The 25,381-nt window shown below is 47.4% G+C and overlaps 1 protein-coding gene across 5 annotated transcripts in view; it reads right to left on the minus strand.

The window, feature by feature from the left end:
- Nucleotides 1-7,327: 7,327 nt before the first annotated feature.
- The window catches only part of COL4A5 (collagen type IV alpha 5 chain), a 294,489-nt gene continuing 276,435 nt past the window's right edge, over nt 7,328-25,381 (minus strand). For all 5 annotated transcript variants that reach the window (XM_033947291.1, XM_033947290.1, XM_033947293.1 and 2 more), the window contains 4 exons: nt 18,860-19,037; nt 15,290-15,404; nt 10,977-11,149; nt 7,328-8,435 (listed from right to left, as the gene is read on the minus strand). In XM_033947291.1, the coding sequence (XP_033803182.1) occupies nt 8,354-8,435; nt 10,977-11,149; nt 15,290-15,404; nt 18,860-19,037 (548 nt within the window). In that variant the 3' untranslated portion in view covers nt 7,328-8,353. The remainder of the gene's footprint in view (nt 8,436-10,976; nt 11,150-15,289; nt 15,405-18,859; nt 19,038-25,381) is intronic.

A 25,381-nucleotide genomic window follows, 5' to 3' on the forward strand; every position in this document is an offset into this window, starting at 1 on the left:
TTTGAGTGGCAGTATATTTCGATCATCATCATTCATGACTTTAGACTCCTGAGGCATGCCATGTTGGCCAAAACATGTACATGTCGAGTCATTGAGTCGTTGAATGTAACATTGTGATACTGGAGGAATAAAGATCTTCATATTTTCAGATGAGTTGAAGGACACTTTTTTAGTGCACATCATTCTGATCTGGACAATTCCACTCTGGTTTCTGCGTATTTGTGGTTTTGTTTTTTCCCCTGGTTTTTTCTTCTACCCCTCTCCTCAAGTCACTTCATTGTCTTCCTGTCCACTATCACATTACAGTTCAAACTCCTCTTACTGACCTATTTGCAGCCAGATTAGGGAGAAACATGTGTAAGTTTACATTATTCTTAGAGCTGCAAGCTAATCATAGTCAATTATTAATCATGATTTTAAAAATTGTGATTATAAAAATGTAATTATATTGCAGCATCTCCCGTCTCCTCTAAACATCTCTTCTCTCTCCCGCTCCCATCCTATGTCCTCAGTGGATTTGGCATCTTTCTCCCCACTTGTGATTTATCATGACCTCACCCCCCACTCTCACTAATCTACCTTAAAGGTGGTCTTCTGTCATTCCCTAGCAAGGATAGTGTTATATATATATTTCTCCCTGGACAGGGATCTTACAGCCACACAAGAAGGTGACGTCCCCGTGACGGAGCCGACCCGGCAGTCTAAAAGCTGCAAAGCTAAAGAGCTTTGCGCATGTGCCAGCCCTCCCGCCCGAAAGTATCCCACCTGGCCCCTATATAAGCACACCCCCAACCGACATAAACAGTTTTAAAAGTTTCCGCGATCTATCCGACTCGGTAGTCTTAACGGTGTCAACCTGTTTCCTTATCGCTTCAACTTTTATTACCAACATTTCTCTTCTAAACGATTTTGATTTAGCAGCGCTCTGGTTTAGCATGCCTGAAAAAGCCAAACCTGGTTTTAAACGCTGCTCCACGTGCGACCTCAAGATGTCGGCGACTGACCCGCACGCCTCCTGTATCCGTTGCCTGGGTCCCCTCCACCGGACGTCTTCCTGCGCTAAATTAAACAAGCGCTCGCTCAAAATTTGAGCTCCCTAACGCGGCCTCCGCTCTCTCCTCCGCCTGCCAGCAAGGAGCATCGGAGCCGCAGGGACCGCCTCCCAAGGTGCCGAAGCTGGTGCTTCGCAAACCAGCTCAGGCACCAGCGTCTCCTGCGTGTGGCACATCAGGGCCGATGACGTCACACGCAGGGACGCTGCCTATTGGCTCCCTTGCTCCTCCACTGCCTATTGGCTCAGTGACTGCTCCCACTGGCCAATCCCGGCAGGATCGCTCTCTCTCGGTCCCGCCCTCGGCACCGACTGACTCCAGCCGTCGGCACCGTGCTCCTTCTAATACAGAGCCTGCAGCCCAGCGTTCTGCCTCCCTAGACCGGCATCTGCACTCTGCTTCAGCCAGCCCACCCAGGAAACTGAAGAGGAAAGCTAAACATCTTATTTCCTCTAGTTCCTCCTCCTCCTCGGGCTCTTCTCCTACACTGTCTGCTGCTGCTGCTCCAACCCAGGATCCTCCCCAGCTCTCTCACCAGTCTCAGCCTCTGATGCAGCCTGCACTTTTTCAACTTTTCCAGCAGTTCCAGCTCTTTCAGCAACAACAACTGCTTTCTGCATCTCCTCCGCTCCTCTCCGCTCAGCCTATTGAACAGGGCACTCAGCTTACATCCGCACCTCATCTGGTCCAGCATGATGCCCATCTCTCTGACTCTGTCTCCACTACCTCTTCTATGGCGGCGGAGCTGGAATCCTACTATGCTTCCTCCTCGCGCTCTCCCTTGCCTGATCTGCAGATGGATCCCCTGCTCTCTTCTCTGGCTCATGAGGATACTCCATCTGAGCGGGATAGGGCATCACCTCCGGAAGACACCTCCTACCCATGCTTCCTATCCAAGATGGCGTCTTCTTTACAATTGACCACCAAGGCCCAGCCGGACCCCCGGGAACAGAGGCTTCAGGTGCTTAAGTATCTTCATATTCCAAAAGAAGTGGTCTCTTTGCCCCTTCATGCTACTCTGGCTGATTCTCAGAAAGCAATCTGGAACACCCCCTACTCGTCCCGGGTCACGAAACGCAGTTTGGAACATAAATACAAGGTTCAGGATGTAGCGGGGTTTGGCAAAACTCAACTCCCTCACCAATCCCTGGTTGTCCGCTCTGCCTTGCGGAAATCCAAGTCCTCCAAAGACTTCGCATCTACTCCACCAGTCCGCGAGATGCGCATCATGGACTCCATGGGTAAACGAGCATACCAAAATTCCATGCTGTCTGGGCGAATTGCCATCCATCAGTTCTTCTACACCCAATACCTCGATTCTAACATGGAGGATATGAGAAAACTGGTCGAGACCTTACTGGTGCCCACGCAGGAGGCTTTTAATGCCGTCCTCTCCAACTTCGAAGAATGCTCCAAGAACCTTATCCGGGCGGCTGACGATGCCTTTGATACTGCCATGAGGGGAGCGGCTACAGGTATTTCCACCCGCAGACTGGCATGGTTGCAATGCTCTAAACTGGGGGTGGACATCCATGCAAGGGTGGCAGATGCTCCTTGTCTCGGAGACAGCTTGTTTGGAGACAAGGTTAAGGATCTTATTGAGGGGCTTAAAGAGGATTGCACCACACTGGATGCTCTGGAGGAGGATACCGCACATCACTCAAAACAGCCCTTTAAGAAGCAGGTACCTTCTCAACGGCAGTTCCATACCAGGAAGTCGTTTTCTTCTGCCAGACAGTTTGCTCCATATCCGCAGAAGCAGTTTCGGCCCTATCGGCAGCAATCCTTCAACAGAGCCCCCAGAGACCGTCGCTCTCCTAAACCCGCTGAACCTGCGGGCCAGAAGCCCCAACCCTCTTTTTGACAACCCTCCCCTTCCCGCTGTCCCGGTGGGAGGTCGGTTGAGGTTTTTTCTCCAGACCTGGCGGGATATAACCACAGACACCTGGGTCTTGCGCATCATTCAACATGGATACCGCCTTCGCTTCCTGGCTCCTCCTCCTTGGTGCCCCCCTTCCCACCAGTCCCTTCAACCATCTCACCTGCTTCCTTTGCAACAGGAGTTGTCTCGGTTGCTGAACATTCGGGCCGTAGAGCCGGTTACCGAACACCAGTGGGGCCAGGGGTTCTATTCCCGATACTTCCTCATTCCAAAGAAGACCGGTTGTTCGCCCGATTTTGGACCTACGGAACCTAAACAAATTCATATTAAAGGAAAGGTTCCGCATGCTCTCGATCTTCGCCATTGCTCCTCTGCTCCAAGTCGACGCTTGGCTCACGTCCATAGACCTTCAGGATGCCTATCTGCACCCATCTCATTCGCTGCAATTCATCGGGGCAACTTTTCAGACTCAGCAGGCTATGGTTTTCCTCCCGTCACTGCGAGCACAAGTCATCCAACAGCTGATGTCCCCCTGGTACCCAGGGCTCTGGGTCACAGCCAGGGACGTTCTCACCTTGCTAGGACACATGGCGGCCACAGTGCAAGTGCTGCAGTTTGCTCGCCTAAAGATGAGACCTATCCAATGGTTTTCTCAAGACCCATTGGAACCAGTTCCTTCAGCCTCTTTCCACGCAACAACAATTCACGCCCCAAGTGCGGCAGGACTTGCAATGGTGGTTTCACGTGGATCCCCTCTCTCACGGGCTTCCATTTCATCCTCCTCAGCCTACTGTCACCATCACAACGGATGCCTCCAAGAAAGGCTGGGGCGCTCATCTCCTCTCTTGGTCCACGCAGGGCACCTGGTCCCCCGCATTGGCTCGCTGCAGCATCAACTTCCTGGAACTGCATGCCATCCATCTCGCTCTGCAGGTGTTCCAACACCACTTGCACAGTCAGATCATCCGAATCCGCACCGACAACCAGGTTGCCATGTTCTATGTGAACAAACAGGGGGGGTATGGGCTCCTCTCGCCTATCCCGCGAAGCAGTCTCCATTTGGAACCTCGCTCTCCAGCTCCACTCCACCCTGCAGGTGGTCTACCTTCCGGGCACGGACAACCAGCTCGCAGACAGACTCAGCAGGCAACTCAGTCCTCACGAATGGTCGCTTCGGAGCACAGTTACGCGAAAAATTTTTGCAAAATGGGGCACTCCTCACGTCGACCTCTTTGCATCCCAGACGAACGCCAAATGTCCCAGATTTTGCTCCAGGTACGGAGAACCAACCTGTCTGGCAGACGATGCGTTCCTCCTCCACTGGTCTCAGCATCTCCTCTATGCGTTTCCTCCGATTCCTCTGATTGGAAAAGTCCTTCAAAAGGCCATCGCAGACAATGCCTCCCTGATCCTCATCACACCGTATTGGCCGCGACAAGCCTGGTTCCCCGTCCTCCTCAACCGGGCTTCTCAGGCTCCTTGGATTCTCCCGCAGTTTCCGGATCTTCTCACACAACACGACGGTCAGTTGCTACACCCCAATCTTCCGTCTCTCAAATTGACAGCCTGGCTCCTGCTCCCACGCTGACTGGGGACTCTGCCTTCCCTCCGGAGGTCCTACACATCCTTCTTGCCTCCAGAGCTCCTGCGACTCAACGCTCCTACTCCGCCAAGTGGACCCGTTTCCAGCGCTGGTGCTCCACCCGTCGTGTTCACCCCAGCACCTCGCCCTTGGCTCAGGTCCTCCGCTACCTTACCTCTTTGCAGGTCTGCGGATTATCCTACAACTCCATTCGCCTTCATCTGATGGCCATCTCAGTGTACCATGACCCCGTGGACGCGGTCTCTCTGGTACGCCATCCTGTGGTCAAGCGCTTCTTCAAAGGCCTTCTTCGTCTGCATCCTCCCCTCCGACCTCCTGTGCCGGTCTGGGATCTCAACCTCGTGCTGCAGGCTCTCATGGCTCCCCCATTTGAACCTCTCTCTGTTATACCACTCAAATTTCTTACCTGGAAGACTCTATTCCTGGTAGCTATTACCTTGGCTCGCCGCATTGGAGAACTCCATGCCTTGGTATCCTATAGTCCCTATACCCAATTTCTTCATGACAAAGTGCTGTTACGCACTCATCCTAAATTCCTGCCCAAGGTGGTCTCGGCCTTCCATTTGAACCAATCCATTGTGCTGCCTACTTTTCATCCACACCCTTCGCCGGAGGCCGAACGACTCCACACACTGGACTGTGCCAGAGCTCTCCGCATCTATTTGGACAGAACTGCGACTCCTCAGCGCCCGTCTCAGTTGTTCCTCTCCATCCGTTCATCTTCCTCTCCTAGACCAGTTTCGAAGTTGACATTGTCCTCTTGGATTACCCAGCTCATTGCGTACTGTTACGCCTCCGCCTCCAGTCCTGCTCTTCAGGAGATCCCTCCGCATGTCACGGCTCATGACCTCCGAGCTATGGCTACCACCTGGGCTAACCTTCGCCTCGCTCCTCTCCAAGAGATCTGTCGAGCGGCTACCTAGTCCAGGATTCATACCTTTGCCAAACACTTCTGCCTTGATGTGGAATCCGGCGCAGATGCATCACTGGGTTCTACGGTCCTGCAAGCGGCATTGTGAGGCGTCAACTTCCCTCCTCTACGTCTCAGGTAACAGATCTTTATTATTATTATAATAGCATGTTGTTATTCTGTTACCTTCAGCTCGGGAGGCACCTTCTTGTGTGGCTGTAAGATCCCTGTCCAGGGAGAAATAGAAGTTGCTTACCTGTAACGGTAATTCTCCTTGGACAGATGATCTTACAGCCACACAATCCCGCCCAGCCTCCCCTATTGTTGCCGCCAGCTTTATACCGAACTGTTTATGTCGGTTGGGGGTGTGCTTATATAGGGGCCAGGTGGGATACTTTCGGACGGGAGGGCTGGCACATGCGCAAAGCTCTTTAGCTTTGCAGCTTTTAAACTGCCGGGTCGGCTCCGTCACGGGGACGTCACCTTCTTGTGTGGCTGTAAGATCATCTGTCCAAGGAGAACTACCGTTACAGGTAAGCAACTTCTATTGCCTGTGGCTTTGGCCCAAACTTTTCCTCTGACCTGTCCCACCCATGCAGAAAAAGGAAGTGATGTCAGAGGAGGTAGGAGGGACCAGAGAGAGAGCTTCAGAAGGAGATTATCACTCCTGAAGGGAAGGGAAGATGAGATTTAATATACCACCTTTCTATGGTTACAAAATGGTTTACATCTGGGAATGGCAGGTTAATTGACTTCCCCAGAATCACAAGGAGCTGCAGTGAGAAATAAATAAAATACATTTAATTGTGTGATTGGTCATGATTAATCACGATTAAAAGTTTTAATCAATATGCAGCTCTATTCTGTAAGTTGAGTGTGTATGCACCCCACTCAGATGTTGCCCGTGTGAATAACCACTTGCAAAGTACTTATCATGGACACTAGGCATGTAATTACAGAATAGCATCACTGTTATTTATGTGCCATGCATGAATGAGTGAACAATAGAATTTATGTGTATTCTTGCTGCTTAGCTTTGGCTGACTGCTTAAAGAATTACTTGCATAAATCAGGAAAGGATACAAATACTCATTATAACAACAGGTTCAATAATACAGGCCTAGCAAGCGTTTCACTAACTTTAACCTAGAGGAAATGAATTTGGTGCATTCACATGGACCAAACAAACAAGATAAGTCAACCTGCAAACGACAGACCTCATAGAATAATGAGAAACCTCTGAAACCAGTTCAGACTGCTCAAATGCAAATGTTTCCTAAAGCCTCAAGAATTCACCATAAGACAAAATCCATGTATTCAACTTGAGAACATATTTACAAGTTTATATTCTTTGACTGTTAAAAAAAATTTCCAGTGGTACTTTCTCAATTTTGTTTAGCAAATAGTGGCAAACTTCCTCAAGGTATCCTTCTGAATAAGTTAAACTTCTTTGCATGACAAAGATCTAGATTTAGCCTGAACAAGGCAGACTGGATGTTGCAGGCAAGATTTGTACTAATTCACTAAAACAAAAATTAACCATATCCACCATTTCTTCATTTACAGTAGAAAAAGAACACTGTACCCTCCAAATTTGATGTGGGTGAGTGAAATCGCATAAGCTTCAGGACTAAGTGAAGTTTGGTTGGACAGTCAGTCTCTTTATTTCATGTATAAAGATTTGAAAGTGTACATCCATTTTGGATTATATGCTTGTCATACTTTTGGCAGCTTAAACATTTCAGGAATATTTTCCCGAGTTAAAAATATTAAACCAATTTTGTTGTATTTGATTCTGATTTTAATTCAGAAGCAATAAAGAACATGACTAATTTAACATTTCCACAGTACAGAAAAAGTTGGAAAAGGGCTAGAAAAAATGTTTCTCAAAGCCAATAAAATTTTTAATAGCACAGCAGCAGTAATAATATTAATACCTCGGTCAAAATGACCATGCATACAAACTTTTTTTAAAATACTTTTTAAAAAGGTGTTTCAGCAAGAGCTCAAGAAAATTTAGAACTATAATTCAGTAGTAAAACTTCTGCTGCCATAATTTATATTAAATACTGTTCTACTGCCCAGAAGGTGGTATATGTTCAAGTCTGGGAAAGGGAACAGGGAGGTGGCTACTTCTTGGGCGGCTCCTCCTGGTCAGAGACTGGCATGTATAGAGCACCTTGGAGGATTTGCCTATCCATCCCTCAGGCTATTGGGGGGTTCCTTGAGCCATGAGGAGAACACCGTAGGGAAGCAATGATGGGAGGGATTAAAGGTATTCTAAAAATAAAAACATTGCTGTATGTTTTAATATTTGCATAAAGTTTTTGTGAAAGTGATTTTTTTAATGCTATCTCTTATGTAAATGATTGCAAGTTTAAAGGTGTTTACACAATATATACATTTCATTACTTACAAAGAAAAGCATAACATTTTATATTAAAAAATAAACTGGGATACAGAAAGGTTAGTAGCACCATGAAAAATGTCTTTCAGAACTGTAGTCTTGAAATTTCAATACTCAGTGCATTTCTTCTCTTGGTTGATTAAAAAAAATAAGAAAGTGCCATTTCGGTACTGGAACTCCCCCCCCCCCCCCCCCCCCCCCCAAAAAAAAAAAAACCAACAAAAACTTCATCTTCTGATCCTCCGTAAAACCTCAAGTATGATTTCCATTAGCAGAAAATTAATCTTTCAGTCACTTTGTTTCTAGAAATGCACCAGGTACTCCTCGATATGGCACTTCAGTGAGGTACATCTTTATAGCTTGTGTTTCCTTTCTTCCTCTCATCCTTTCGTATTTATATTTTTGTTTGTTTTTTTGCATGGTAGCACCATTTGTTGTAGCTGGAGGACAAGACGCCTTAACATTTGTTTTTCCAATCTGTTAAATGTTCTCCAAGACGTTACGTCCGTTTCATACAAACTTGACACCGACTGACTCGTGTTCTTAAGTCGCCAGCTTTCAACGTTTCTGACTGAGGTTTGCTGCAATTAAAAAGAAAATAAAAAAAGGTGTGCAAGTCAATGTGTACTAGAAAAATTCAAGCCATCGCTCATCACACTATGGCAATCAGGTTATACATAAGCATGTGGCTTCGATGTATGGAACATAGATTTGCACTGTGCAAAAATATGCTGGGAGAGGATACAAGATGGGGAAAGATTCCCCAGCAGTTGTAAATGAAGGCTTATGGCACCAGATCCTGGCCCAGGCTCCAACTGAGCAGGAGTAATCCACCACGCAGAAAGGAATCTCTAGGATCTTACATCTTGCCTAGTCCCTAGAAATAGGTTGAAAGACCATACTAGAAAACGCTAAACTTAACTTTAGGAATTACAGTTAAAATAATCAGAAATTTAAAAAAAAACTAAAAATCAGTGAATAAATAGCATTTCAAATCTTTCTGAAAGAGCAAATGATCAACTTTTCCAAAGTTTCGCTGAGAAAAAAGTTAAGATTTATTATATAATGACAAATCAAATAGCTTTTACAGATGGAAACACCAATATTAAAGTCTTGGTTTCACCCATAGTTGAACATGCCAGTTATTTGTGGAAAATTAGAAAGACTCTGAGGAGAATAACCTGTTGGGGAATTTTATGGCTGACATCATAGGTTCGTTGATCAAAAGCTAACCCCCTCTTCTACTAAACCATGCTAGAGGTTTTAGTGTGGGGAGCTGCGCTGAATGGCCCGTGCTGCTCCCGATGCTTAGAGTTCCTATGAGCGTTGGTAACAGGGCGAGCCATCCAGCGCGGCTCTCTGCGCTAAAACCGCTAGTGCGGTTTAGTAGAAGAGGCCCTAAATTCCTGCTTTGATTAAATTCTAACAGTTGAATTAATTGGCTGCATACTTAAGTTTTGATTGGAAGGGGGTGGTGGAACGATGAAGAGACAACCCATTGAATGGGACAGTATTTGCTGCCCTAGTGTGAGTTGGGACGGGGAGTCTGAGGTCCTCCCACCTTCCATTAATATTTTTGAAAAATTTATGCGACATGTTTTTAGCCAGCATATTTTGTACAATTTATTTGAAACAAATTATAATTTTTTAATAAGAAAAATTATATACCTGCTCCACTTTTTGATGTTAATCAATTGAGGGAATTTTACGAACTAGACATCAAACTTTAAAAACAATACTAGTTTTAACAGGCAGCCAATGCAGGTGAAACAGCAAGGGCGTCACATGATCAAACTTTGGTTTACCAAATATCTGCTTGGCTGCTGTATTTTGAATTAACTGCCACTGGGGCTACATATAAAGCCTAGAACATCTGGCACCCCCAAACACCTGTTCTTGCGTGTGGTGCAGACTAATTGATGATCCTCTGCATTAGCATGTTCTAGGCCACTGGTTCCCAACCCTGTCCTGGGGGACCACCAGGCCAATCGGGTTATCAGGATAGCCCTAATGAATATGCATGGAGCAGATTTGCATGCCTGGCACTTCCATTATATGCAGATCGCTCTCATGCATATTCATTAGGGCTATCCTGAAAACCCAACTGGCCTGCTGGTCCCCCAGGACAGGGTTGGGAACCACTGTATCGTAAACTGTTTGCTGTGGCACACTAAGCTGGTGAGGAGGAGAGGCGCTGGCTGACTACCTACGGCCTGCGCTTCTTGTGGCAAGAAGCACGTCCTGTAAGCAGCCGGTGCCGGCACCTCTCCTCCCAGGGTTAGCAAGCTCAGGGCCCCATCTGGACGGCCTCCACACATGCGCGGACATCGACATGTTGATGTCGTACATGCACATGCCATCATCAAGTCAACATCCGTGCACGTCTGGAGGCCCTCTAGCCGTGGCCTCAAGTTTAGTGCGCGACACACTGTTCTAAGCCATCAAACAATGTGCACGTTATCAGACTAGCACATGCTAGGACCTCTGCAAATGCTGCAGCGCCTTCCAGAATATTCTAGAATCCCCACACTTGACTACACTAACAGGGCAATTCTGCAAACAGGCACCTAGAAGTATTCACCACTTATGAATAATTAGTGTCAATAATAGACAATGACGCTTATATTCAATAGGCTAGGTGCTGCTCTATGAGGTAGCGCTTATATGCTATAGCGTGCAACTATAAAGACGTGAGTGAGCTATGGGCGTGTCACCAAATGTGCACAATTCATAGAAGACTATTAGTTGCATGTGTTGATTGGCACACCAAGGAATGCCCACTTTTATCGGCCATTGATGTGTAAGTCAGGGCTACCCAATTCTGGTCCTTGAGGTCCACAGGCAAGCCAGGTTTTCAGGATATGCACAATGAATATGCACGAGAGAGATTTGCATATCAAGAAGCACGTCCCATTGTGATGCCTACCTCCTGGCACCAAAGTTTAGAACTGCTCCCTAAGTCCCATGTCACCTCAATCCGTTTTGTCATTTGTCTGCTGAAACCAAGTGACAGCCAGACAGCCTCCTCTTTACTTGTGCTTAGTTTTACTAAAGATGAAAAAACATTTAACCACAGAAGGGTTTTACTCCAAACAAGGAAAGTGAATTTCACCTGGCCTTACCTAAACATTTCCGGTATTTCCACAGTTGCCAGCCAGAAACTGTACGAGTTGGCATAGTAATTACAAGTCCCGCGGCCATGACATTCAATAAACGGAGCAGATCGAAATTCTTCCAAACAGGAGCCTGGAGATGCTAGAGCCTGTCCCGATCCCTCTGCGCCAGCGCTAGTGTGCTGAAAGAAAAATGACATTTGAAATTAAAAAGCTTTATTGCAACCCCCTCCAAGTCCAAGTATATTATTGAAGGACTATAGACAACTTTTTTGTAATCAGTGATTTTTGATGGAAGGTTTTTGGACTGTTATAAAGGGGAGGTTTTTTTTTTATGACCTATGAAGCTGAACTGAGATCTTTTTCTTCCCTTTATTATTTTTGTAAGAAGAGTTAAAGGCTCGGTAGTTACACAAGTGTGTATTTTTTTTTTGTGTGTGTGTGTGTGTGAATATATGGAAACATGCTCTTCTCCTTATAGATAATAGTAGACTCAATAATCTCCCCTCCCCCCCCCCCCCGGCCTAGTCTCTTTTAGCTTAGAACTTATGATAAATTCAAAGGCCTGAAATTCAGAAAATTGCTGTTGAGCTAAATTTATGCCCTATTTTCAGTCAAATTTTGGAACAAAAAGGTTGATATTCAAAGGGGATGGGACTTGATATACTGCTTTTTCTGTGTGGTTTATATATTTTAGACAGGTATTTTGCACCTGAGGCAATGAAGTGTTACAGAGTCACAAGGATCGGGGGTAGGATTGAACTCGCAACCTCAGGGATTTGAGGCAGCTGGGCCACTCCTCCTCCATAATCTAACTATGCAGAAACAATTGCTGACTGGTAAAATCGCTTACTATAAAAACTTCCACTGGCTACCCGTTAAAACTCGCATCACTTTCAAACTGTCATGCATAATGTTCCAAATCCTATATGCAAAAAAACGCTGAACCGCTCATAAACTTATTTGTCAAATCCTGGTCAACATCAACCAGAAAACTAGAATCACTTCAACTACTCCTAACTCCCAAAGGGGTTAAATAGAAATACGCATTGGACTCGCTCTTCACATATCATGACACCAAGACCTGGAACATCCTTCTGACTGACATCAGGATGGAAACATTCTATAACAGATTCTGAAAAAATTAAAAAAATCTCTTCTTTGAAACATAGAAACATAGAAGATGATGGCAGAAAAGGGCTACAGCCCATCAAGTCTGCCCACTCTGCTTACCCACCCCCTGTCTATGCCCTAATGACCCAATTTTCTTATCTTGACCCTCGTAGGGATCCCACATGGGTATCCCATTTATTCTTAAAGTCTGGCACGCTGTCTGCCTCGATCACCTGCACTGGAAGCTTGTTCCAATGATCAACCACTCTCTCTGTGAAGAAATACTTTCTGGTGTCGCCATGAAATTTTCCGCCCCTGAGTTTGAGCGGGTGCCCTCTTGTGGCCGAGGGTCCCTTGAGAAAGAAAATATCATCTTCCACTTCGACACGTCCCGTGAGGTACTTAAATGTTTCGATCATGTCTCCCCTCTTCCTACGTTCCTCAAGAGTGTAGAGCTGCAATTTGTTCAGTCTCTCTTCGTACGAGAGACCCTTGAAAGCATACACATGATAGACAACAAACTCGAAATACCTTATGTCACTAAATCCCACGCTCAACTTAAGTTCCATACCATTACAGTCATAGAACCTCTATACTCCATTCATAACTCTCCCCTCCTCAAACAGCTATGATGTAAAATAAGCATTCTGTAATTCCTTATAATGTAAATCACCTTGAACTTGTTTAGGTATAGCACGACTCAGAAATACTAGATTAGCTATGCCTGTGCCCCCAGGCCAAACTCCATAAGCGCCTGCTCACCACCAAAATACATGCCATTAAACCAGGGGTAGGGAACTCCGGTCCTCGAGAGCCGTATTCGGGTTTTCAGGATTTCGCTAATGAATATGCATTGAAAGCAGTGCATGCACATAAATCTCATGCATATTCATTGGGGAAATCCTGAAAACCCGACTGGATTGCGGCCCTCCAGGAGGGACTTTGAGATCCCTGTTCTAAACCCTATCACAGATATCTTAGTACAGTGGTTCCCAACCCTGTCCTGAAGGAACACCAGGCCAATTGGGTTTTCAGGCTAGCCCTAATGAATATGCATGAAGCAAATTTGCATGCCTATCACTTCCATCATATGCAAATCTCTCTCATGCATATTCATTAGGGCTAGCCTGAAAACCCGATTGGCCTGGTGTTCCTCCAGGACAGGGTTGGGAATCACTGTCTTAGTAGATATACAAGAATGTCCTAGCATCACTTTCCCAGAGGATCAGGTGTCTAACAAAAAACTAATTCAAGCCACCTAGAGCTGGATTCTGTATAGGATGCCTACATTAGGCACGGCTACGCGCCCTAATCAGCAACTCCTAGCGATGCCTAACTTAGGAATTTGCACATACCTTTTTTTTCTTCTTTAATTGGCTTCTTTGGTGTGGTAATTGACCACACAATTTTTAGCCAATCCCCCCCCAAAAAAATTTTAATTACCAAGTAAGAGTTCCACGTAGAAAGAATGCTTAACGACACTTAAGCTGAGGTGCCTAATGATGCATACTTTGAAAGTAGGTATGGTTGGGGCGGAGAATAGGCGTGGTAAGCTTAGGTGTCGCTAGGTGTGGAAGATAGGCGCCAGTAAATTAGGCCAAATAAAACCTGACCTAATATACCAGCACCTATACCTCAGTGGCACTTAGCGACACCTCCAGAATAAGTAGCCAGTTTTTAGTTTGGCACTAACTAGTTATTATCAGTGGCACTAACTGGTTGAGTGCTAATGAAAATTAGCGGATTAGCCCTGAAAATAACAACAACTTTATTTTTCTATACCGCCAAAACGAGAGGGCATTCGGAAAAATTAAGAGGGGACAGATTCAGAAGCAATGCTAGGAAGTTCTTCTTCACCCAAAGGGTGGTGGATACCTGGAATGCGCTTCCAGAGGATGTGATAGGGCAGAGTACGGTTTTGGGGTTCAAGAAGGGATTAGACGATTTCCTGAAGGAAAAGGGGATAGAAGGGAATAGATAGAGGATTACTATACAGGTCCTGGACCTGATGGGCCACTGTGTGAGCAGACTGCTGGGCGTGATGGACCTCTGGTCTGACCCAGCAGAGGTACTGCTTATGTTCACCCAAAAGGTTCTAGGCGGTTCCCAGAGTAAGAAGGACTGCACATTCCAGTGATCATACAAAGCAATCAGAAAGGCAATACAATATTTCAAAAATGAAAAAATACAGTATGGAACGATAACATAGTCATCAATCAAGAACAATTTTTTTGAACAAATAGGTCTTAACCGATTTTCTAAAAGTGCAATAAGATACAGATTGATGAATCAGATCATCCAGCCATAGTTAAACTTTACCTGCTTGATAAGCCAAAAATTGATGAAAATACATTTTGTAACAGCAATTTTTAGGATTAGGAAAAGTGAATAGACCAGAAAGTCGAGACGATCTAGTCGAACAGTACAGTTCAAAATGAGAGAAGAGATATAACGGAACTAATCCAAATAACATTTTACAGCAAAGACAAGCAAATTTAAAAAATATTCTTGCTTCCATTGGCAACCAGTGCAGCTGACGGTAGTAAGGGGTGACATGTTCCTGTTTTTTTAATCCGAAAATTAAATGGACCGCTGTATTTTGGATTAACCTTAATCTTCCTATAACGGTTTTATAGGCTCCCAGATAGATTATATTGCAGTAGTCAAGAATGGGTAAGATTAATGCTTGGACTAGTAGGGTCAAAATACTTGATGGAACCCAATTTCCATAATGCAAAGAAACATTTCTTGACAAGGGTATCGGTATGTTCCCCCAAGGATAAATGGCAGTCAAATATAACTCCTATAATTTTTAGAGACGAGACTACTGGATATTCTTGTCCTCTTATATAAAGAGTTTTATCGGTAATTTTATCATTGGGACTAGCCAAGAAAAATCTGGTGATTCAATGGGCTAGCAGCCATTTCTGGTCAGATAAAGGTCTCATTTTCAAAGCACTTAGACACACAAAGTACCATAGGATCCTGACAAAGCGCCAAAGGTTACTATGATACTTTGTGTGTCTAAGCGCTTTGAAAATTAGCTCCTAATTCACTTTGAATATAAATCCCACAGGAATTAACACACACTGGAACATAAAATTAGCTGCCTGTAGGAGCAAGATAAATGATTGTGTCTTTAAAAATAGAAAGCAAGCTAATACACTTTTGTTTTAGAAGGCATGGACACATCTTTTCACACTTCATACCATCATGAACGAATAGCCAATCCAAAGGGAGTACCAGCCTTGTGGGCATACTGGGATTTGGATGGTCTGGCTGTGAACTGCAATCACCATGGCTGGAGCTTCGCATACTGAACACCTGAACCAATGAACCAAAGCAAAGGGTTTGTAAGACAAACTGCACTGCATTCGAAAGAACCAGTCGTAAAAGAGAGCCAGAGATATATTTGTGATCACCAAACAAAGCACCGTCCCCCGGAGAGGGGGGTGGTCTTTTGGGACCTGGCCCCTTTCAACTTTGGGCTCAGGACCCCTCCGAAACTACAGCACCCATTCAATGGCTGACGGGGATGTTGAAGCCACACCAGCCAAAAAGATTCATTGCCAGAGCTGCCCCTCCCCCCACCTTGTGTTGCTGCAGAAGAGAGGAAATTGGACATGTGCTTTCAGCCACTGATGCCCAGATTCCTCGAGCATGCTCAGTTCTTGTGCAAAGAGCTTCCAACTTTTTCTGTCTTGCAACAACACAAGGAGGAGAGGAGGTGGCTCCAACAACGAATCTCTGGCTGGTGGAGCTTCAGGATCCCCGCCATCAAAGGTAGGAAATATGTTGCCTCCCATCCCTGGCCCCCCTCCCACCACAAAATGGGGACTAGGGATACTCCTGCTATCCTCCAAAGAAATATATCGCATATACAATAACACACCTATCTGTACTCAACATACAAGCAGAATTTTTGAAAGGATGTTCAGAGTAGAAATTAGGATTTCCAGGTTGAGACATCTGAAGTTCCACTAGTATTTTAAAACAGGATCTGCTGACAAAGAGCTCGTTCTATAAGAAATGTGAAAGGGGCGACTGTGTGCCAGCTAAGTAACATCCATTATAGGATGAGGAAAAGCAGACACAAAAAGTCCATTTACAGAACATGAATGTCTACGTTGTATTGCGTTTGTATCTCTGTTATCTATGCTATTTGTTTATTTTTCTTTCTTTTCCGCATCTGGTTTTCTGTCAATAATTTTGTAGTTCTTTCCTTCTTCCTCTTATAAACTTTAATTATTGTAAACAGCATAATAGTATAAATTGTGCCGTGACAGGTAGATCAAACCCAAATAAATAAACAGCAACATAGGCCTTCCTATTGGCCCGCTATCACCCACTCTTCCCCCTCCCAAAAGTTCCTGAGCTCTAGCCCTACCTCTCCATAAAAGGTACCAGAGTCCACTCCTGACCCTACTTTGAGTGCTGAGCTCCTCTCACTCCTGCCCTCTCCATTGAGTTCTAATCCCCTGACATGAAACCCTGCCCCAAGGACATCGGCTTTGACTTTCTAGAGCTCTACTATCACCCCCTAGGACTACCCAGGGTGTAAATGTCTCGTCAGTGTTCCCGGGCAGCAGCAATCCCCCTCTACTGCTGTTTGGGATGGCAGTAGGAGTAGGGATACCATATTTTCTCTGAGAATCCCTGGACACATGACCCCGCCCTGTTCTGCCTCCAGCCTTGCCCCTACAAAGCCTCCTCTCTTCTTCCGGACAAGCTTCAGCCATGTCTGGAGGGCCTGGAGCATGCGTGGATGTGTGCGACGTCATCCGTGCATGCTCAGAGGTCCTCCAGAAGCGGCTGGAGCTCGTCGGGGCTTTCCAAAACCCGGACTAATGCCGGGTTATGGAAAGCCCATCCACGAGCCCGGACAGCCTTTAAACAGAGGACATATCCGGTAACCCTAACTAGAGCCAATGTCAGTATCTAAAATGGCACCTCTGCCTCCTAGCACTATACAAGGCAAAGGTGCCACTTTAGATGCTGGCGTTGTCCCAGGTAGCACTTACACCCTAGAGCAGTGGTTCCCAACCCTGTCCTGGAGGACCACCAGGCCAATCGGGTTTTCAGGCTAGCCCTAATGAATATGCATGAAGCAAATTTGCATGCCTCTCACTTCCATCCTATGCAAATCTCTCTCATGCATATTCATTAGGGCTAGCCTGAAAACCCGATTGGCCTGGTGTTCCTCCAGGACAGGGTTGGGAATCACTGCCCTAGAGAAGTGTAAATGATAGCTTTTGATCTGTCCTAACTTAACTCACTTAGCTACGCGGATGCTGACACTGAATATTTCCGGCACTTACGTAACTCCAGTTTCCTCCTTAACGTCACCCCAGTACCGCCCCGATCTACTCACTTTTTCTGGGGCCAGTCAGAGACAATATTCACCACTTACCAGTATAGTGCCACTGGATACTGGTGATTAGATGGCAATAGGTGATTTAAAGTGGGCTAGAGCCTCTCCTGCCCATTGCTTTGAATGTAGACAAGAATGAAGTTTTATTTTATAATTTTATTTATTTATCACCTTTTTCATGAAGAGATTCACCCAAAGCAGTTTATAATACATTGAATATTATTCGGGTACTCTTAGGTATTTTCCCAATTTATCCTGGCAAGCTCACAATCTAACTGTGATACCTGGGGCAATGGAGGGCTGCAAATCCGGTCCTCAAGAGCCAGAGCCAGGTCAGGTTTTCAGGATATCCTGAAAACCTGACCTGGCTCTGGCTCTCAAGGACCGAAATTGCCTACACTGCTCCACATCATTCTTTTGTTGGTTGGGCTGAGAACTTTTCAGCGGCCCCTCGTATTGTGATGTCACAATGCATCATTCCACCAATGCCTAAGAGCCAACCTCATCGGTGATGTCACAATGGCTTGGTTTCCCTATATTGGTTTCCATTTACTAGTGTGAAATAACTTGTAAGTTTCAGGGCTCCACATTGGGGTAGGCAATTCCGATTCTCGAGAGCCGCAGGCAGGTCAGGTTTTCAGGATATCCACAACGAATATGTATGGGATGGATTTGCATGTACTGCCTCTTTGAAATGCAAATCTTATCTCATGCATATTTATTGTGGAGATCCTGAAAACCTGACCTGTCTGTGGCTCTCGAGGACTGGAATTGCCCACCCCCAATGTGGAGCCACGAAACTTACAAGTTATTCCACACTAGTAAATGGAAACAAGTACTGTATAAGGAAACCAAGCCATTGTGACATCACCGATGAGGTTGGCTCTTAGGCATTTTATGGAATGAGGCATTATGACATCACAATATGAGGGGCCACTGAAAGGTTCTCAGTCCAACAACCAAGAAGAGAATGATGTGGAGTAGGGGTAGGCAATTCCAGTCCTCGAGAGCCACAGACAGCTCAGGTTTTCCAGATATCCACAATGAATATGTATGAGATGGATTTGCATGCACTGCCTCTTTGAAATGCAAATCTTATCTCATGCATATTTATTATGGATATCCTGAAAACCTGAACTGCCTGTGGCTCTCGAGGACCGGAATTGCCTACCCCTGATCTAGACTCAAATCCTCCCTCCCTCCCATGCAATCTCTTGAAATACCATAAGTGAAACCCAAACAGAAACAAAGCACATTACTGAAAATCCTACTGCTGCCAAGGGCATTTTTTTTTAAAGCACTGAGTTGGCTCTCTTTTCTTCATTTAGATTAATCCGACTGATTTGCAAATTGAAACATCACAGTGACGGCGAAAGGGGGAGTGTTCGTTTCTGCACATCTCACTCACCGGCTAATGAATGGCTGGATGCTCCTCCCAGCTAATGGCTCCATACTCATGGGCATGGGCTCTGGGGTTGAAAGCCAGTAGGAGTAATCGTTTCGAGAGGCAAAATTGCAGACGTTGTTGATGTTGCAGAACATGAAGGGCATGGTGCTGAAGCGACGGAGACAGCTGCCAGCAGTCCCTAAAGAAGAGAACTTTAAAACATAACAATCGCATCGCTCAGCTCGACCCACAACCCTCCTAAAGCTAGACAAGGTTTGGTTTCAAGGAGAACAGACCATTCTTATTGCAGCTGCACAATCACCGTAGGCGAGATCGGTAGATAATTTTAATGGCATATGTTTAGAGCGGTAAAGGAACATAAGTGTTGAGAGATGCCATGCAGTGGCGTAGCAAGGGTGAGAGGCACCTGGGGCAGGGCGCCCCCCCCGCCCCACACACGGTACCACCCCCTTACCCCCACTAGTTATTCACCATGACCCGTCGGTTCTCCCTCTTATGTCACTTCCTGTGTCTGGCACCCAGAAGTGATGTCAGCGGCAGAGCCGACACGGTTGTGAGGAGTACGTGGTGGTGAACAACTAGAGACACGGGGGAAGGGAAAAGGGGGGCGTGCGCATGGTGAGGGGAGGAGTGGGAAGAGATAGGGGGGGCAGAGTGGAGGAGGGGTGCTGGTACCCCCACCTACATGATCCCCTTTACTTCGCCACTGACACCATGATACCAATACCGCAGTGAATATACAGTAAGTGGATTGAAAGTTCCTATAATACTAATGCCGCAGTGAATGAAGTTTGGCGGGACTAGGCTCCTGAAGAAATGTCATGAAATGGAGCATCCACTGGGCCTATTGAAATAATGATGTGATTTTGTGCTTAAGAAACAAAACTCCATAGAAATGAGTGCATTGGACTCTACATAAAAGTTATTCCACAGAGGAGAATTATATAAAGTTAGAGGAAGGTTTTTCTGCATTCATGATGGCGTGCTTATAATTCATAATGGTGAGTTGAAATTAAGCAACCCATGTTGGAAGAGCACAAGTGAAATCTTTTCCTTCCTTTTAATTGAATCAGAAGTCTGTTGTTGATTGAACTAATCGACATTTCCTTTTTGTTGTATCTTAGAAAGCACAGTTACTTACCGTAACAGGTGTTATCCAGGGACAGCAGACAGATATTCTTAACGTATGGGTTGAAATCACCGACGGAGCCCCGGTACGGACACTTTTAACTAGAAAGTTCTAGTTGGCCGCACCGCGCATACGCGGGTGCCTTCCCGCTCGACGGAGGAGAGCGTGGTCCCCAGTTAAGATAAGCCAGCTAAGAAGCCAACCCGGGGAGGTGGGTGGGTCGTAAGAATATCTGCCTGCTGTCCCTGGATAACACCTGTTACGGTAAGTAACTGTGCTTTATCCCAGGACAAGCAGGCAGCATATTCTTAACGTATGGGTGACCTCCAAGCTAACAGAGAGGGAGGAGGGATGGTTGGCCATTAGGAAAATAAATGTTGTAACACAGATTGGCCGAAGTGCCCATCCCGTCTGGAGAAGGCATCCAGACAGTAGTGAGTAGTGAATGTGTGAACTGAGGACCAAGTGGCAGCTTTGCAGATCTCCTCGATGGGCGTGGAGCGGAGGAAAGCCACAGAAGCAGCCATAGCTCTGACTCTGTGGGCCGTGACAGCACCTTCCAGTGAGAGACCGGCCCGAGTATAACAGAACGCAATGCAGGCAGCAAGCCAGTTGGAAAGCGTTCGTTTAGAGACAGGACGACCTAAACGGTTAGGGTCGAAGGACAGAAAGAGCTGAGGTGATGTGCGGTGAGCTCTGGTACGGTCAAGGTAGTATGCCAGGGCACGCTTGCAGTCCAGCGTGTGTAACGCCTGTTCCCCAGGATGAGAGTGGGGTTTAGGGAAAAAGACAGGCAATGCAATGGACTGGTTGAGGTGGAAGTCCGAGACCACCTTGGGGAGAAATTTAGGATGGGTACGCAGAACCACATTGTCATGGTGAAAAACCGTGAAAGGTGGGTCAGCAACCAGAGCATGCAGCTCACTAACCCTCCTGGCAGAGGTGATGGCAATGAGGAAAAGCACCTTCCATGTCAGAAATTTGAGTGAAGTTGTGGCAAGAGGCTCAAATGGAGGTTTCATGAGGGCTGAGAGAACCACATTCAGGTCCTAGACGACTGGAGGAGGCTTCAGAGGTGGTTTGACATTGAAGAGGCCTCTCATGAACCGGGAAACCAGGGGATGAGCCGTGAGAGGTTTTCCGAGGATAGGCTCATGAAACGCAGTGATGGCACTGAGGTGGACTCTGATTGAGGTAGACTTGAGGCCAGCGTCGGAGAGAGAAAGCAAATAGTCCAGTACAGTTTCCACCGCCAATGAGGTGGGATCGTGATGATGAAGGAGACACCAAGAGGAGAACTGGGTCCACTTCTGATAGTAACATTGGAGGATGGCCGGTTTCCTGGAGGCATCCAAAATACGACGGACAGGCTGAGACAGATTCTCTGGAGAGGTCAGCCTGAGAGAAACCAAGCTGTCAGGTGGAGCGAGGACAGATTGGGATGTAGTAGAGACTGATGCTGCTGTGTAAGTAGAGTAGGAAATACAGGAAGAGGAATGGGCTCCCTGGAGCTGAGCTGGAGCAGGAGGGAGAACCAGTGTTGGCGAGGCCACCAAGGAGCGATGAGAATCATGGTGGCTCTGTCCCTGCGGAGTTTGGATAATGTCCGCAACATCAGAGGTAGTGGAGGAAAGGCATAGAGGAACCGATCCATCCAGTCGAGCAGGAATGCATCCGGGCCCAGACGGTGAGGAGATAAGAGTCTGGAACAGAACTGGGGCAGCTGATGGTTGTGAGGAGCTGCAAAGAGGTCCACCTGCGGAGTGCCCCAGCGAGCAAAGATGGAGCGGAGCGTGGGAGGATCCAGAGTCCACTCGTGAGGTTGAAGGATGCGGCTGAGATTGTCGGCCAGGGAGTTCTGTTCGCCCTGGATATAGACAACCTTGAGGAAGAGACTGTGGGCCGTGGCCCAGGTCCAGATGCGGATGGCCTCCTGACAGAGGAGGGGAGATCCGGTGCCACCTTGCTTGTTTATGTAGTACATGGCGACCTGGTTGTCTGTGCACAGGAGAAGGACCTGAGGGTAGAGAAGGTGCTGGAAGGCTTTGAGAGCATAGAACATGGCTCTGAGTTCCAGTAAATTGATGTGATGTTGACGCTCCGGAGGGGTCCAGAGACCCTGGGTGCGAAGATCTCCTAGGTGAGCTCCCCACGCATAAGGGGAGGCATCTGTGGTTATGATCATGGAGTGAGGGGGTAGATGAAATAGTAGACCCCTGGAAAGATTGGAGGAGTTCAACCACCAGTGAAGAGATTGCTGAAGAGACGATGTCACAGAGATGGGATGAGAAAGAGGATCCGTGGTCTGTGACCATTGGTTGGCCAGCGTCCATTGAGATGTCCTGAGGTGGAGTCGCGCCAGAGGAAGCACATGGACCGTCGAGGCCATGTGGCCCAAGAGGACCATCATTTGCCGAGCTGGAATGGAGCGATGAAGGAGCACCTGATGGCAGAGGTGGGTCCGTTGGCGGTCTGAGGGGAGAAACGCCCTCATCAGAGTGGTGTCGAGGACGGCTCCAATAAACTGAAGTCGCTGTGTGGGAAGCAGATGCGACTTGGGGTAGTTGATCTCGAACCCCAGAAGGTGGAGGAAGGAGATGGTGTGCTGAGTGGCTTGTAGCACAAGAGGAGACGTAGGTGCTTTCACTAACCAATCGTCCAAGTAGGGGAACACCTGAAGGTCGTGAGACCTGAGGAAGGCCACCACCACAATAAGGCATTTAGTGAACACTCTGGGTGATGAGGCGAGGCCAAAGGGTAGCACTTTGTACTGATAGTGATGGTGCTGTATCTGAAACCGTAGATAGCGACGTGAAGTCGGATGGATTGGGATGTGAGTGTAGGCCTCCTTGAGGTCTAGGGAGCATAGCCAGTCGTGGTGAGAGAGAAGAGGATAAAGCGTGGCCAGGGAGAGCATTCTGAACTTCTCTTTGACCAGACACTTTTGAGGTCCCTGAGATCGAGGATGGGACGAAGGTCTCCTGTTTTTTTGGGAACCAGGAAGTAGCGGGAGTAGAATCCCTGACCCCTTTGGTCCGGAGGTACCTCTTCGATGGCATTGAGGAGAAGGAGGGATTGGACCTCCCTCAGGAGGAGGGGGGTTTGGGAGGAGTGAGAAGCAGACTCTACGGGAGGATGGTCTGGTGGAAGAGTCTGGAAGTTGAGAGAGTAGCCGTGGCGAATGATTTTGAGGACCCATTGGTCTGATGTGATGACCTCCCAATGGCTGAGGAAGAGTTGAAGGCGTCCTCCGATCGGCTGAGGAAGAGGCGATGAAGGTGGGAGACTGGCTATGCTCTGGAGAAAGGAGTCAAAAGGGTTGAGACGGTTTTGATGAAGGAAGAGGCTTGGCAGGTTGAGTCTGTGGGCGAGCCTGAGGCTGATGCTGGTGGCGAGGACGGCGAGACTGTTGTGGAGGCGGGTTGAGAGGTCTGGACGAGAACCTGCGTTGGTAAGAAGACTGTTGCCTGTAGGGGCGAGCAGGTGGAGTCTTCTTTTTAGGTTTGATCAGAGTGTCCCACCTGGTCTCGTGTGCTGAGAGCTTCTGGGTGGTCGAGTCCAGGGATTCTCCGAAGAGTTCATCACCCAGACAAGGTGCGTTATCCAGGCGGTCCTGGTGGTTAATGTCTAGGTCAGAGACTCTCAGCCATGCCAAACGGCGCATAGCCACCGCCATGGCAGATGCGCGGGAGGTCAGCTCAAACGAGTCGTAGATGGAGCGAACCATGAATTTCCTGAGTTGGAGGAGGCTGGAAATTTGTTGCTGGAAGAGAGGGACCTTACGTTCAGGAAGATACTTCTGTAAGGAGGAGAGCTGTTGCACCAGATGTTTCATATAGAAGGAGAAGTGGAAGGTGTAGTTGTTGGCTCTATTGGCTAGCATGGCATTTTGGAAAAGGCGCTTACCAAATTTATCCATGGTTTTTCCCTCTCTGCCAGTAGGGGTGGAGGCATATACACTGGAACCCTGAGACTTTTTCAAAGTAGATTCCACCAGGAGAGATTCGTGGGGCAATTGAGGTTTGTCAAACCCTGGGATTGGAATAACCCGGTACAAGCTATCCAATTTGCGAGGGGCCCCGGGAAGAGTGAGGGGAGTCTCCCAGTTTTTATAGAAAGTTTCCCGTAAGATGTCGTGGACGGGCAACTTTAGAAATTCCTTGGGAGGTTGCTCAAAGTCTAGGGCATCGAGGAAAGCCTGAGACTTTTTAGAGTCGGACTCTAAGGGGATGGAAAGAGCTGCTGCCATCTCCCTAAGGAATTTAGAAAAAGAGGATTGTTCTGGTTTTGAGGCGGTATCGGTCATGGAGGGTTCTTCGTTGGTTGACGAAGCGTCCTCTTCGGTACCGTGCGGGGAGTCTTCCCACAAGTCTGGGTCTCTAACGTCAGGGTGTGCACGTTTGGACATCGGTGTGGAAGGCTCGGCATGGCGGGTCTTTGAGAGAGATTTGCCTGAGCGCACCGAGGCGGTACCGGGAGAGGAAGACCGATGTCGTTCCTGGGACCGGGAAGGGTCGGCAGCAGTACTGGTATGCACTGTAGGTGTTTCAGCCAAGAGCACCGGCATGGAGGTATTAATCGGTACCGAGGGGGTCGACACCGATGGGACAGTGCGAGGCTCGAACCGGTCCCGTACCGGAAGGTGCGGTGCCAGCAACGCCGGCAACAGTTGTTGGAGTTGTTGCTGGAGCTGCTCCTGTAATTGGTTTTGGAGTATGGCCGCGATGTGGTCATCCAGGGGGGGCACCGGTACCGCTTTTTTCTTCTTTGGTACCATAGGTGCCGCTCTACGCTCTGGCGATGAGGAGGCCGATGATGAGGCACTCACCGATATCGGAGCGGAGCGTTTGCGGGGTTGGTGCAGTGCCGGGAGGGCCGGTGTCGCAACCGTGGCAGGAGGGCGCTCAAGGGAAGTGGAAGGCTTCTTAGCCGGCTTACCTGGGCCCAACGACCCCGAAGAAGGGTCAGGTGGTGTCGACGTCGTGGGTGCCGACTTTTGTGGTGCCGTCGACGTCGCAGCAGGTTCCATGGCAGATCCGGTACCAAATAAAAGATTTTGCTGGATCTGCCTGTTTTTTAATGTGCGCTTTTTAAGCGTAGCACAGCGGGTGCAAGAGTCAGCCCGATGCTCTGGACCCAGGCACTGCAGGCACCAATTGTGTGGGTCGGTGAGAGAGATCGGGCGTGCACACCGCTGGCACTTCTTAAAGCCCGGTTGAGGGGGCATGAAGGGAAACACGGCCTCCGCAAAATCGAATCCGGAGGCCTGTATGGTGGCAACAGGCCCCGCCGGGGCCGGCCTGAAAAAATAAAGAAAACTGGACGAGTTGTTTTTTTTTTTTTTGTAAGTAAAAATAGGGAATCCGAAAGGAAAAATTAGAAGAAAAACGAAA

This window comes from Geotrypetes seraphini, chromosome 5, assembly GCF_902459505.1.
Source record: "Geotrypetes seraphini chromosome 5, aGeoSer1.1, whole genome shotgun sequence".
Classification (NCBI taxonomy): domain Eukaryota; kingdom Metazoa; phylum Chordata; class Amphibia; order Gymnophiona; family Dermophiidae; genus Geotrypetes; species Geotrypetes seraphini.